General features: G+C 34.9%; 1 protein-coding gene across 3 annotated transcripts in view; it reads right to left on the bottom strand.

Moving 5' to 3' along the window:
• The window catches only part of PHF20L1 (PHD finger protein 20 like 1), a 49,662-nt gene that overhangs the window by 22,349 nt on the left and 11,674 nt on the right, over positions 1 to 15,639 (bottom strand). The window contains exons 6-10 of one of the 3 annotated variants that reach the window (XM_042868908.1): positions 13,557 to 13,619; positions 10,215 to 10,422; positions 9,249 to 9,374; positions 5,552 to 5,634; positions 1,778 to 2,030 (exon numbers count right to left, since the gene is read on the bottom strand). In XM_042868908.1, the coding sequence (XP_042724842.1) occupies positions 1,778 to 2,030; positions 5,552 to 5,634; positions 9,249 to 9,374; positions 10,215 to 10,422; positions 13,557 to 13,619 (733 nt within the window). Of the gene's footprint in view, positions 1 to 1,777; positions 2,031 to 5,545; positions 5,635 to 9,248; positions 9,375 to 10,214; positions 10,423 to 13,556; positions 13,620 to 15,639 lie in introns of those variants that run through there. The other 2 variants (XM_042868910.1, XM_042868911.1) reach the window with 2 other exon arrangements.

Below are 15,639 nucleotides of genomic sequence, written 5' to 3'. Positions count from 1 at the left end.
CACTGATAAAACACTATTTTTCTTAGAGCAAACAGTGTATTTATCAGAAGCAACCCTCCCCCCACCCCGCAGAAAACATAAGAATAGGTCATTTATAATGGAACTCAGCAACAGGTCTGTATAGTTAACAGAACAAATGACCATAGTTAAAGATCTAAAAAGTCACTGATAGTAGTAACACACATATTAAATAAATAAGAAAAAGCAGTGGTTCATTTTAGATCTCATCTCCTGACCTGATATCAATACCCCAACTACACTTAAATGTCTACTACCAATGCATCGCATAGCAAAAAGGCTCAAGAATGTCTCACTTAAACAAAAGTGGGGTGATTGATACAGGATAATACAGGCCTGATTCATTAAAAACAAAGAAAACACTCCCCTAAACCTTTCTGTTTCTGTAGTTCCACACACATTTGCCTTGGAAAAATTCATTTAAGCCAATACACTATAAATCACTGTTCTTTCTCTTTATGAACCTTTAGAGTAAAAGGTTCGCAAGTTTAAAAGCCGAGATCTAACAAATAAAGAGTAAGAATTTCCACCAGGTGTGGTAATTACTCGGAATCCAAAGATTAAAATACAACTTTAGCAAGATCTAAGCTATTAATTAACAAACCTGTAAATTAGCTATTTTTAAGTGTACTGCTACAGAAAGCCTAACTTAAAGTAAAATGAAAAATTCCTCAAAGAAAACTCCTTACCATCTTGGGGTGGGAGGGAAGACATACTACAAACGTTTTCAGGGGGCAACTAGGGCAATTTAACTCAACATTTCCCAATTAAATAAAGATGGCTTACACACCTCCCTCTCCCATTCCTTTAAAAATATCAGTGAGAAGAGACTAGCAGAAACTTATGTTGAAAGGGAAAATATCAAGTGAAGGTTAAGGACAACGTACGATGTAGGTGTATTCTTCCACTCTTAAATAACTATTCTAAAAGTGAAACAAACTGAGCTTTTGACTTAACGTAGCCAATACTTGTTTAAACTCTTGGCCTAAAAATCTAGCGTTCTCACGCAACAAATAGCCTTTTTTTTTTTTTAAACAAGGTCTGACCCTAAGAAAGAAAAAAAAAAAAACTTTCAAAACAAATCACAGAAATATTCCAGTACCTACAAAAATAAATAGTATATTCAAGAAGGCATGGTAAAACTTTCCCTGATCTTGATGACCAGTATTTTGGTACTTTCCAAATCAGTTACACGCACTAAGAGGCTGAACACCTATGATATACTTTATGGGACAGTAAAGACTGATTTATGCATTTCCCCCTACAGATCTTGAACGTAACTTCTCTTTCACATGGTATTTATGGGAATACCACATTAAGGTGAAAAATGTCACAGCCAACAGGTGTACCATCAGTCTGCTGAAGACAGAATTTCCCAGAGAAGGAAAGATCCACAACCCAAGTGTATGTTTTTTATTTTTAATGAATCAGGCCCCTTCAGAAGAGAGGTTTGACTTATTTTGCATCACTCCTGATACTAATGTAGAGATCTAAGCTAGCAAGGAAGTCAACCATTAAAAGCCATGACTCAAACAAATGTATTATTTATGGTAGAGTAATTCATATGTCTTACTGTGTGACTTATCTTTTTAAAAGTACTAAGCTTCCCCTAATTCTCCCATTTGGGCTTTATTTTTTGTTACTGTTTTAAAAGCAGATTCATTTTTAAATGCAATATTCATTTATAACCAAAAAAAATTATTTTCTGTATATCTCTCATAAGTAATTACAATATGTTCTTTAAAATGTCTGTGCTCACTAGTTTTATTTATCACAGAAGAAGGAAGCTGAGAGACCAGCGTCAAATCCTCGACTTGTATTAATTCTGGGCAAAGTGGTGATTTAGGGGGCTTTATACACCCAGAAGAATCTCCAGATTCTTGTTTGCATTTCTTGCTGCGAGCCTTTCCTGAAGACAAAGTTGAGGATAACAGTGCAGGTTTCTGAATGTTGGCAGAACTGCTAATATCAGCTTCATTTTTTTTCTGAATTTGTGGTTTAGGTGAAATCTCCTGAATAAATAATAAAAAATTGATACTTTTATTTCAGTTTCTTCATTGTAGTTCGTGTATTCTATTTTGAATTTTTAAAAGCAATGTTAGTATTCAAATACATTTTAAGCAACATTACTTTCAGTACAAATAAAAAAATATTTTAAATGCATCACATTAAATTCATTTTTTTAAAGGAGCACTATCAATTATTTTCAGTATTCAGAACACTCTTATTTCTATTTGAAATAGCTGCAAAAAGCCTCAGAACAAAACTATTTCCCTTTATTCCCAATTAAAAATCCACCAAAGTCATTTTAGCTTGTCTTTTCCATCTTCAGTACACCAGGATCATCAAATGTTGTATCAAAGCGTAACTTGGGGAATTCTTGTTACATGACATACAGGCACTCAGCTATGATGGTAGCAGCAAATTTTTAAGTTACTTGAGAAAGCTTTCTTTAACTTAAATTTCACTTCTAGGAAAGAACCTGAAAAAGTCAATAATGCTCCTTTGCAGAATGTCTGAAAACAATAAAAAGTTTCCAAATACTGAACACACTCTCACACAACCCCTTCAAGTGCTGGGAGTCTGGATTTCACCACGTTATATGCTTGTGCAAACACATGAAGAAATCACAACTTCTAGCACAAGAGAGTTAAATAGATTGCTTACTGTGGGAGGAAAGAAATGCGCAGATAGAGTTAGAAAAGTTTTGGAAGAAAAAACAGTACATGATGCAGCTTTCTAACAACATCAATTTTCAACTTTAACACACACACACCCAAAGGTATTATTTTTTGGCATTCACACATGTTAGCAGATTTAGCATCTTAGATTTTTAGCAGGAAGAAAGTTCTTTCTGCTTGACTGAAAAAACTGTGCATGTGTTACAACTGGCCCAATATTAACAAATCACAATATCTGAACATAATTTCTTATATCTGTCCCATCTTGTTCCAGTTACAACAATCAGCATGGCATCATCTAGTAAAAGCATAAGTATATACTTCTAGAACTTTTGCATCATTTTATCCAAGCTAAAAAAGAGATGTCAGACTCCTGAATATTTAAGGACTTGGAGGTTGATTTTTTTTTTTTTTTAATAAATAACAATCTTATTTTCCACTGGAACACAGAGAATTCCAGCGGAAATAAATGTATGTGCACATTCTATGCATGTAAAATGGCACCCCTGCATGCTACATGAATAACTTGCTGGAATTACCATGTAAAGATCCAGTGCAAAGCATCCCACACAGAAGATAACAGTTCTATCTTGAATAATACCATAATACACATGTATTAAGTGCTGTTTATTCATTTAAATAAAAAATTGCATGAGCTGAAGAGTATACCTATGCTGGTTATGAGAGGTATTACCAGAAATTAATTAGAGTCATAACTTGTAAATAAACAATTTTATTGTTCATCTTCACAGATGTGAAAGACATTACTACAGCATCCATTATTTTCAAATTACAAAGTTATTTAAACAAGATTAAAAAAATTAAATTAATATTTTGATAAGGTGCTTAACCTCTTAACAGGACAAATTAACATTAAAAATCTTAATGAATTAATGTTATTCATCTAAGCATGTCTTGGTCAAAAGGAAATATAACATGTCACCCTAATACAGTTAAATAAACTACTGTATCTGCAACTAATTGTCTGAGGTTTTGGGCTTAAGACAACTGTAAACTAAAAATATATATAAATATAAATAAAATATACTTCAACAAAGTAAGATTCCAGCTATCAGCCTGAATATTTCTACCATGTTCTGTGTTACAGTATTAAAAAAACCTACAAGATATTTGATCCATTCAGTTTTATAGCAGTAGCAGAAAACACACCTCTAATTAAGGAGTGCCAGCTTTGCCATCCAAAAACCTTTTGGGGAGGTTTATAAATTGGCCATTTTAATTTGAATTTGGGCAGGATCTTAGCAAAAAAAGCTTTAATCTCCAATTTCCCTCCCTTCGATCATTTAAAAGCTTGTCAGGTTTCTGTTTTTAGTTAGAAGGGAAAGAATAATGAGAATTTGGGATTTTCGATGCCTCTTTTAAAGAGTTCAAACAGTATTTCCCCAAAAAGAATTTTTTCAGACCATTTGCATGTAAACAATGAAAGAGACATCTTTTTTTCCTTTTATCTAATCAGTAAAATAAAAACAGTCGTGTTACCATGTCAAAGAAATTTTTTTTTTGTAAATATGCATTGACTGTTTATGCTGTTGCATACACAGTCTATGTAAACCACAAAGTCCCACTCATATGGTGGGATTTCTGCATGGTAAGATTTACATTGTAATGCTTCTTCCGAAAACCACATGCTGTAAGCCATTTCACAGTTTTTTGCACATTGAAAATATCACACACAGTAGCAAAAAAAAAAATCATAGCATTTTAATATGCAAAAATTTGAGAAATGGAATGTCAGGTCAATACACTGTAAACCTTTATGCAAAATATCAATCAATGAATTGGCACTGTAGTAGCTTATACAGCCATTACAGCGACAGCATTAAAAACAGAAAATCATGTGCCATTGCCAGAACTCGCATCCAAAGCAGTATCAATGGAAAAAAACCACAAAACATAGCATTGCAATTATGTATCAGCTCTAAGGAACCAGTACAACCAAAATATCATGTAAAGGTTTGGCCAGGGACTAATCAGAATGTGCCAGAGCTTAAAGAACAGAAGTGCTCTTTCAGGAAGTGCGGGCAGCAAAGCTATTTTACTCAAATAGTCCTTGTAAAGAATGAAAATGAATACAAAAAAGTTGTATTAAAACTACATTAAGGCTCTGATTTAAATGACTGGGAAGCAAAGATCTCCTGAATCAATACTACCATTCATCCTTAGCTTGTTTTACCATGTTTAGGCATTCAGCCCTTTTAATACGCAAGATAACACACAACTTAAGAGTCAAGCAATGCCTGAACAGAATGGAAAAAGCCAAAGATAAAAAGGCAGCTTTCAGGTCCTGCAACTATGCAGGCTTAAAAATCAGACCCTTAATATTATTTAAAAGTTTCTTTTTTGTATTTATTAAAATACACACCCTTGCAAAATGTATGGCTCATTGAGCAGTTCATAAAACACATACAAGCCTACAACATCAAATTCCTACAATACAAAATAAACTTCTCATATAAGAAGTTCTACTTGATGTCAAAAACCCTGCTTCAAACACAAATTAAGTTCGTGTAAGGGCCTTCTCCTAAGCCAGACATGGTTCCAGTTGAAAACTGGACCTTGGGGTGCTAGTCTCCTAGCATTTCCTGCATGGAGACTTCATTTCTTTCTTTCATTTTTCCGCAACAAAAATCTCATTACTAGAATTCAAGGTAACGCTGCATTTTGAGACAACTGAATTCCATACTTCTGGCTCTGCCAGACATGTAAACACAAGGTAAGTTTTCAGTTCCCTATTATATCTGAAGGGGCAGATTTTATGTTGTAGGTACCATATCTCCATGGCACACTTCAGTGGGAACCTTGCAAAAGAATCAAACTCTACCATTTCATACCTGCTCCAGGACTGGAGCTGTTTCTTTGTTGCCTTCCTTTTTTTCAGCACCATCTGCAACAACAGCTTTGGATGCCAATAAACCTTAGGAGAAAGATTGCAGAGATTTTAGTTAGAACCTTACAGTAACAGTTTGTGGAAAACAGCAAAATTATGAGTCAAGAATTATATTCTGCTTGTATCAACAACATAATTCTCTTGAAACAGTTCAAGACAAAACTAAACACTTTCAATTAGAAGAAAACAGCAAAGGGACACTCCCACAGCGTTGATCTTTTCAAGAGGTACTTCTCTGGCACTTTCATTAACAAGCTGAGAAGCAAGCAATCAATTGTAAAATAACGCCTCACCATCCATTTGAGCCCAAGTGCTCAAACTTAAAAACCAAACCTATGTGACTTAAAGCATAAATTATAAAAACTATAAAGTTTTAATCATAAAAATAATTTATGATTCTCCTCTATCTCTCTCCTTATCAATACTTAAGAATTTCATCAAAATTTTATTACATCTTCTTAACTCTAATAAACGCCTAAGAACCTTTTTAAGATAAAATAGAAGAGATTCAGTTTCAAAATGAATTCTCAGCTGCAGAGTTCTCAAATGACCATAATGGAAACAAATAAGTCAGACTACGATACTCCATTCACAGAACAAAAACTGTAGAAGTGAAGGTAACGTATGTGAGAAAAATTCTTAGAAATATATCTGATTGGTGATTTAGAATATAGCAGTAGCCGCTGTTCTTCTTTATGAGGTAACTTCAATTATGTAAATATAAGAAGAACCCAGGTATGTCATAAGACTGGACTTCAGACACTTTGGACTGGATGATCTTGTAGGTCTTTTCCAACCTTAGTGATTCTGTGATAAAGTAGAAATGATAAAACCTAAAAAAAAAAAAAAACCCAACCCACAATTAAATAGAATTTGTTATTATAATCCCTAGCATCATCATCAATATTGTGATTGGAAAGTTTAAGTTCTCATACTTGAGCTGAAAGATCCAGAGAAAATTCCTATTGCGCTCCATGAAAAAAAAAAATACAACCAAACAGATATGCTCAAAAATAATTGACAACATACAGTGGCCAAGAAATTATATATTTGTGAAGCCAGGGCTTTCAGGAAACATTAGGGCACTGAAACACGAAATGCTCAGTAGTTTCTCTGGTCATGTGAGGTGCTTTGTTGTTTTTTTTTTTCCTGTGTTCCATATGAATACTAGGTACTTTTGGCATTTCTATTTGATTAAGATATGCTTCGAATACCAGTAAATGTGATTTTAATTCTGTATTAGTCTTCATAAAAAAATTTCATGAACTTCAATAAACCTTATTTAAGCCAAATTACAGAATTAAAAGTGTTCATCAAATTGATAACTGTTGACCTAGAATACAAAGCATGAAACAATCTTCAAAAGTAAGTGGAATAGAATTTAAAATAATGAACAGTGATCTGAATTTCAATGAAAATTATTTGTTAAAAAAAAAAAAAAAAAAAAACAACCAAAAACCCTAACATCTGAGTTCACTTTTTATTTCTAGCCAGATGCTCAGTATCCAGCAAGTAAAGCCATGGAACTAACTTAAACCATCAGACCCGTGCTATGAGTAAATAAGCTTTCTTACTTCATTCTTCCCAACACCATTAGGCATCTTTCTAACCAATCACCATGCCTTTACAAAGATAACTCCACCAACTTCAAGAGCAAGAAAACTACAGATTCAACTTCTCTGATCAGTGACAATGCATACAACAAATGAAGTACAGGTTGGCATAGTGAAATTGGAGAGTTCTGCTCTACAGATTTACAGCTGATGCTCTTCTAGGTATCAACTCCCAGGTAGCAGGATACATGGAAGCAAGCAATCCAAGAGAAGAAAAAAAATAAAAATAAAAAAAATCAGAAAAAGAACATTAATACGTGCTTAGCAGAACATATTCTTCATTTCTAGGAAATGTAACTTCCCCCAGCAGTGGAAGAGAAAGTGTAGAGAGCAACTTTGTTTTGTTAAATGGTGAACAAAGAACACCAGATGCAGCCTTAGTGGCAGGCAAGAGAACTTTCTGCAACAAACACTGATTACAGAATTTCAGTTCAGAAGAGTTCCCTTCAAACAGCTGTCTACAACCAAATCACTCAATTTCATCAATGCAGTCATAAGCCACTGCATAAATCAAAGTTTTCCTAACAGCTACATTGTTTTATGATTCTTTTGTAGCCATTTTTATGGATACACAAAAGTATAACCCTCCAGCCTCCATCAAATCAGAAACTTAAGGCAGGCAAATGACAATATACAGGCAAAAGAAAGAAGCATGTAGGGAAAAGAACATTTGATCACCAGTTACACATTCAAAATGCTCTGTTGTATGCAGCAATATAAAAAACAATTGTGTGTGAGCTGCAGAAGTGCTAATTAGACAACTGTTACAAAGAGTAACTACAAAGCATGACAATTTCATCTTGTAATTAAAGAATTAATTCACTTTCACTGAACAGCAACATCCTCAACTAAGAGAGCAAGATTTCTTGGAGACAAACAGAAGCTGGTTTTTAGAACAGTAATAAAGTCACTGTCAGCAACATCATGCATTTTAGTTATTTAGTTCAGTCTGCAGGAATCCATTCCAGTTCCATTTTTCTCATAACGTTCCCTCAGAAAGAAAAATCCACTGAAACTGAAAAATATCATTTCTAGAGATACTGGTTTTTCAGCGTGCTTTGCCATCTCCTGCCAGTAACATTTCAAAGGCTATCAAGAAGCAATTCATATTATCGATACAGATCTACAAAGCCCTGATAGCCCAGCCTTTTATTGCTCAGGGCAGAAATTACACTGGGACTTCACTCAGTGTACACAAGTGTCATGAGAGTAGAAATGAGGCTGATCAATCAAGCACCCATTAACAAAATTCAGCAGTAAATAGGAGGCCTTCCAAGAAAGATCACATTCTTCACATGATACATAATACTGAGACACTTATTCAGTGCTTTATACTGAAGCAGAACCTACTCATAAGAAAACTGACTGTCCTCAGCAACCGACCTGTGAAAAGCCCATGAACCAAAAGAAATCTGAAAAATAACTCAGTTTAATAAATCAGTGTATTTTTGCCTTATTTCTCCAAGTAGGACTCTTTTCATATAAATAATTTGCCTGAACTACTAGAAAAAAATACTACTGTAGCCTAATACAGTTACCAGATTTCACACTATTAGCTAGAACAAGGAGTGGAATGCATTTTGATCTTGCTATCTGTCCCAAGGGCTCTCTATTAAAGAGAGCTTCACAATATTTTTTCACTTTGTTTGTGAATGTTCTACTTTCCCACAAAGATACTACTTTATCCTAAGTAGTAACAGGATCAATACTGAAAACATACTTTGCTCATCAGAAGGTTTAGAGAAAGAGGTACATAATTTAGTACTTTTTTCCATGTTTAAGTTAATTTCTCTTGAATTTTATAACAAAATACATTTTTCAACTTTTAGTAAGAACTATCAATAATAATAACAATTTGACTCCAATCCGTGATCAAGCTAAACACATATTTTTTAGTATATATTTCTTTAAAACTCCAAACAAGAGACTGTAGAGAACACCTGCCAGATGAAAGTAATTTTGTGCATCTTCTTTAGAATAATGTACATAAGCATAAGGACAACAGAACAACCAACAAAGAAATTTTACCAGTGATCTTGTTAAGGCGAGCTCTCTTTGCCTGAAATGAGTTGCCTAGATTACTTTTCCTCTTGTGTGATAACGTGCTCTCTGCCTGCACAAAGGCCATCTTTGGAACATCCACTATAGGAAATCCTACTTTAAACAGAAAGAAAAATCTCAAACTCACATTTCATAAATATATAACAAAATAAAATACTGTAATATTTCAAAACTGATATTTGCATATCAGAGTTAAAAAAATCTTTACAGATATTAAAAATGAAATTGAGACAATCTAAAGATTTAGTATTATATATTAACTTATTAGATGACTCAGAATTTGTAATTTTTATTCATTGTTATCATAAAATGATCTGGGCTGGAAGGGACCTTGAAAGTCATCTAGTTCCAACCCCCCTGCTACAGACAAGAACACCTCCATCTAGATCAGGTTGCTCAAACAACCTGGCCTTGAACACTTCCAGGTAGGGGGCATCCACAGCCACACTGGGGAACCTGTTCCAGTGTCTCACCACTCTCACAGTAAATAATTTCTTCCTGATATCTAGTCTGAATCTACCCCCTTCCAGGGTAGGTATGAGAAATGCAGTCGTCAAAAAAATACTACAACATATTTGCATCAACCCAGAAATTGTTTCAACTATTCCAAAATAAGAATATAGCTTTCAGATTGGAAATATTTTTCTCCTTAATACACAATACTATTGATTATCTCACAAGTAACAGCAGATTCAGGAACAAGAACCAGAGTACACAGTGAAGCCATTTAAGAACTCACACTACATTCTCATTACAGTGTAAGTAGTAAGTTCTTATACAACTAAGTATCTACTGCTAGGAGATGTTTCCCAACTGATAAACATTAGCAAATGAAATATACTTCTCTGGAAATCCTAGTAATCAATTGCAAAATTAACTACGTGAATTCTAACTCAACAAAAATAAATCAACTTTTAAATAATCTGTTTTTACCAAATGTGTCACTAGATGTAGGCTCCTCTTCCTTTTTTTGGACCTCCTGCATGATTGTAGAGGTTGATGTTTCTTCCTTCTTTGAAGGAACTTTCAGCCATTTTCTCTCCTCCTTATCTTTATTGCTGTTTGCGCTGGTTCTAGGTTTAGTTCCTGCTTTGTTCTTGGCTGCTGCAGCAGCAGCAGCTTTGACCAAAGCTATCCAATCCTCCAAAAAGGAAAATATGGTAAGTAAGTATTAAAAAGCATCTGCTACTTAGATAGAAAGTACTTATAAACCCAATGAAGCTTCATTTTGAAGGATTCATCAACATATGAATATATTTTTATGGCTAATATTCCAAGAGTGGTAAAGAGTTTCCCAACTTGCCTTAATAAATCTGAAATATTTTCGGTACACCACAAATGTAAAAAGCAAAACATCTTAAAAAAAAACATTTAATATAGAATATTGGCTGTAGGCATTCTCTGCTACCTATTTTGTGTATCAGAGCTTCAGCAATGTAGAACACTGACCTTTCTCTTATCCCTCTGGGTATGAAATACACCAATTCTGCAGTTGCTCAAATGTACCCGTTACTCAAAACCAAAATCAAGTCAAAATAGAGTCCAGCCAGCTGCATGACTGGACAGAGTTCCTCCCACGTTAAATTGGTAAAGCAAAAAAATCTTTTCTAATTGTACCTGAGTTTCTAGAGTAACACAGAGCACTGTCTACAGTCCATAAGTCTCATTCAATAATTTCAGTGAAGTGCTCTACATCACAGCTCAACATTAGGACCCATGTTTAAAGGTAATGAAACATACTGTTTTAGATAATGTCATATTTGATCACGCAAAAACATCCAATGAGTGAACAGCAGAATCTACAGTTCAAATTCATATACTTTTCAGCATGCAGATGAAGTAAAGTCATCTTACAGTCCATAGAGAGAACTGCAAGGCAGAGCAAAGCACTTTCCATTGGTTCAAAGTGATTACATTCCTGCCTTATGTCCCCTGAGTGTCAGGGGATCAGATCTGAAAAATGTGTGTTTATCCTTCTTAAAGTTTTGTGGGTTTTTTTTTCCCCCCCCCAAATATTCCATTATTAAGGTAAAGAATTTTTTGTAGATAAATAGCAGGGGATACAAAACTCATTAGCAATGTTCCCCCTCCACCCTTAAGAATCATGCACCTGAATGCATTTTGAGCAGTAATAATTCACTGTGTGGCTACAAAAGCATTTTCAGATTTGCACTAGCTAATATAAAAAAAAAAATTTCCCAAGTGTTTTACAAATAGCAAAACTTTTTTTTTTTAAAACTGTAAACAAACTGTATTTTAGCCTGAGTATTTCCTTGTTAACACGTGGTACCTAAAATGCCTTTACTTTTATAAATCGTAAGTCATTCAAACACAACTTTTTTCCCCATTCATCACAAATTAAATCCCAAAATTTTTTATTGAGATTTTTGTCTACTTTGATGTACGAGAGCATAACACAAAAAGTATTAACTTTGTGCTATGTTCTTCCTTCTCCATAGCTAAGTATGTTTAAACCACTGCTCTGCATGTTACGTATGCTGTGTCAAGCTATGCACTCAAATATCAGCAGCTTGATGCCACTCAAGTAGTGTTTTGCATCCCAACCATCAATGCAAACACTCAGTCTAGCTCGCAGCAGAAAAGTTTGGAAGTGCTTTGGCAATGCTTGCACAAGAAGCAGCTACCACAGCCATGTGGTGACATGGCAGCCAGAGCAACAAAAACACATACAGCAGGTTTTTTTTTTCGGCCAGTCAAAAAGAGCACGCACATTAGCGCAAGTCCACTCAGAGACTTGTCAATCCAACAGGACAAAAAAAAAAAAACAACCAAAAATAAATGAGCTATTTGTCCTGGTGAGGAGTTACGAGACCTGAGGATAGTCCTACATTCTGGCCAAGGGATGAAGAGGATCAGTAAAACAGCTGGAGCTTTGATCTTATGAAGCAAGCGGGAAGCAAAGAAAGCACAGCCTGCACTAAAACAGCTTCTAAACAGCCTTTTCATTTCCAGTCAAGCTGAAGCACCCTGAAATCAGAAATTTCCCAAAGAAGATTCCAAGCTTCCAGGATGACACTGTACTAAACAACAAGTTTTAACAGTAGCTGTTCTAGTGCAACACAAAGGATTTTTGTTTATTTCATTTTTCTGTTATTTTCTTTAAAGCACAGAGCTTACAAAGAGTGGCAGACCACATAACTACAAAGCAAACAAAGGTTAAACTTTCAGAAGCCAAAGCAGAGAGATTAATCGTGGTGGGAATCTACAGCAGGATGAATTCTGAAATCTGCCTCTGGGCTGCTGGAAAATACCTACTCTACCAATCACAAAAGTAGAACATTACATATCACAGATATCAGATAAACTAGCCAGTAAATCCTAACAGCAGGACATGTTACTGGTGCATTCTGTATACATAAATCAAGAATCCAGATATAAATACACTAAAAATGAAGAAAGAAAACACTCCTTTTAAGATAAGTTTTCTTATCCCTAGTGTTCTGACTTCGTCACTTTAATGGCTAAGGTTTTGTAACTGCACCAATTTCACATGCAGTCAATTTTCCGTTTCCCCACAGGGTACCACTCACAACAGTATTTCTCATTCATTTACTGTTTTAAGAAGCTACGTTGCCTTCCATTTCAAGATTAATCTTTCAAATAAGCTGAGAGAAATTGGCAGAAGTAATGGGAAGCTGTATTTAGAAGACAAAACAGTATTTAATCACTACTGAGAAAAAAAATGATGCTTCGCCAATTAGATCCACTAAATCAAAGCACAGGAAATTGTACAATCAATAAATATGTTAGTAGAAATTACCCAACAGCCTCGCACACCAATTAGTTAAAATACATTTTAAAGTACTCCCTTGCATAATCTTTAAGCCCACAGAAGCAGGAATACAAGAAAAGGATTATTCCTAAAACCCGACCCTTGTGCCAAGAACAATTCATACACATCATTCTTCCTTCACCTACCTACAACCAGAATCTCTATGCTTCTCCACAGCCCTACAGATTCAGCTGTTTTCTCTCCCCTGACACATCACAATTCCAAATTCCCACACATTCATACATACACATACATAAAACACCATCAACCTATTGGCTGGCTGATTCCAAGGCAAGACTGGACTCCTTACCCTCACCTTTCAAATACTAAACAGTCTGTCCCACCTACATCTCCGCTCACATTGTCTCCTGCCATCTTCTTTTTTCCTGTGTGCCAAGTGTAAATCCACGCTTTTTCCTCAGCTTCCTCTTCCTGCGTGCCAAGTCCCCTCCCTCTCCTTCAAAACCCTCCTCAAAACTCACTTCTTTTGGTTCGACTTCCGTCACTAATCTCAGCTCCGGCGCTATCTGCTCCCTCTCGCGCGCCTGATTACATCAAAGATAAAACAAAAAAACATGAAACAGAAAAAGTAAGTTATCTGAATACTTCACATGTGCTCTCAAAAGGGTAGTCTAAATATCCCCATCTTTATTTTCTTTCTTTACTACTTTCCCCGCATTTCTGGTTGATTTCAATAAATCTGAGTTGCTCTGCAGAGGAACCTCATTCATCGTCCCATTGCATTGAGCTACACAAGTATTATCCACTCTTCTTAGAATCGTATTTCCACCCTCACAGCTAAGTCTTGTACAAACACAAACTCAGAAATGGTAGTCAAGCATCAGTGTTTGAAATCTCTTACAAACATACTGAACTCAAATATGGCTATTTTACTTGCTTTTGGAAGTAGTCTACTGCTGTTATTGCCAACAGCCTTAAAGTTACTGAAAAAAAATACATGTATTCAAATAAGCATTTTCCTCTGGAGAGGACAATCACTGCTCCTGTTCTGATCAGATAAATTTTGTCACACACTTCTTTTAGCTGGATAACAAATCAAACTATTTAAGAGCTATAGTTACAAAAAAAAAAAAAAGGGCCTTTATTGCTTTGCAAGGAATTAACTAGTCCCTATTTTTTCTCTGTCCAATTTAAATTCTGTATGGTCTCAGTACAGCCATTAAAAAAAAAATCTTGCATGTGTCCAATTTGCTCACATGCAAGATCTCAAAGTAGTATTTTAAACATACACTCATCTATTGAAGCAAAATTTTTCTTTAGATTAAAAAAAAAAAAAAAAAAAGCCACAGCATAAGTGCTGGACCTACCAAATCACATTATTTTACTGCAATCTTTTTAAATATCCTTTTTTTTTTTTTTTTTTTAAATTTATTTCCAGTAAATGGTATCTCAGAGTAAGCAATGGAAAAAATCAGAAACATTCATGTGAGTTCCAGGCCTTGTTAGAACTCCATTTCAAATAACTGACTCGGAAACAAAATCTTAGATTACATTTACCTTCTTAAAAAACTATGGAAGTACTTTAAAAGGAACATTTTTACCATAGCATAAAGATGCAGTGAACATAAAAACATTAATTTTGCCTTTGAAAGCTACAGCTTCGTACCTTCCTATAGTTTTGCAGAACAAAACACTGAGACTAGGATCAATCAGCGTTGTAGAAAGCTTGCTTGTGCTGTTTTTTCTGCAAGACAGCCTTAAAAATTTTAAATTCATCTCAAGTGTAAATTTAGCCCATTTAAATCTTAATTGAACCTACCTGCATTCAGCCACTGAGATGAAACTGACACATATCGCTTGGCTCAAAGTAGTTAACTCTGAGCTCCCAGGATGAAGTGTAGGACAGAGTAAAGGACTTGATGACATTGTCTCAGGAGTATTTTAGTTCAGTTACAACCACATTACCCAAGTTTGCCTTTTTATGAAGGAAAAGGAAATATTCCAACTTCCTACCTGAATGTTAAACTGAAAATATTGTTCTGATTATTACTCAAGGGGGTCAACAGAGTTACTGTAACACCACAGCGAGAAAACACTAGTAGTGCAACTATGACTTAAGTTTAATCCTTATGGAAAGGTAGTTTAAATACTGTGGGTGTTGCCTGCACAACAGTTTGATGTTCTTTCTGCAGATGATCAATGCAAATATACAACCAACTGCAACACAGAGGCCAGAAACACAGAAATGTTCCCAGGCCAGTCCATCTGCTTTATCACATGAACAAAATACAAACAGACAACAGAAATTATGAAATAATGAATTTTGTTCATCAAGTTAAAATATTCTGGAGACATTGGGAACATATAGGAATAATTTTTTAAACTCCTTTTGCATCCTAGTCTCAAATTATTTCAGTGATTTCTTCACTAATTACAGTTACCATGCAAGACAAACACAATAGCATTTCCACTGAAAGCATGCAACAGTGTTAAGTGTTGCTTTTCTTTTGTCAGTAAAGATATGCCTACTGATTAAAACATATCCTCTACTTCACAGCCTTCTTCCACTTCTACTCAGCACCTCTATTTCATCAGTGACATAGA

This window comes from Lagopus leucura, unplaced genomic scaffold, assembly GCF_019238085.1.
Source record: "Lagopus leucura isolate 7727_CA_CO unplaced genomic scaffold, USGS_WTPT01 Super-Scaffold_100002, whole genome shotgun sequence".
Taxonomy (NCBI): Eukaryota; Metazoa; Chordata; class Aves; order Galliformes; family Phasianidae; genus Lagopus; species Lagopus leucura.
Note: the sequence above shows the minus strand (reverse complement) of the source record. Positions and strands in the feature narration are given on the sequence as shown.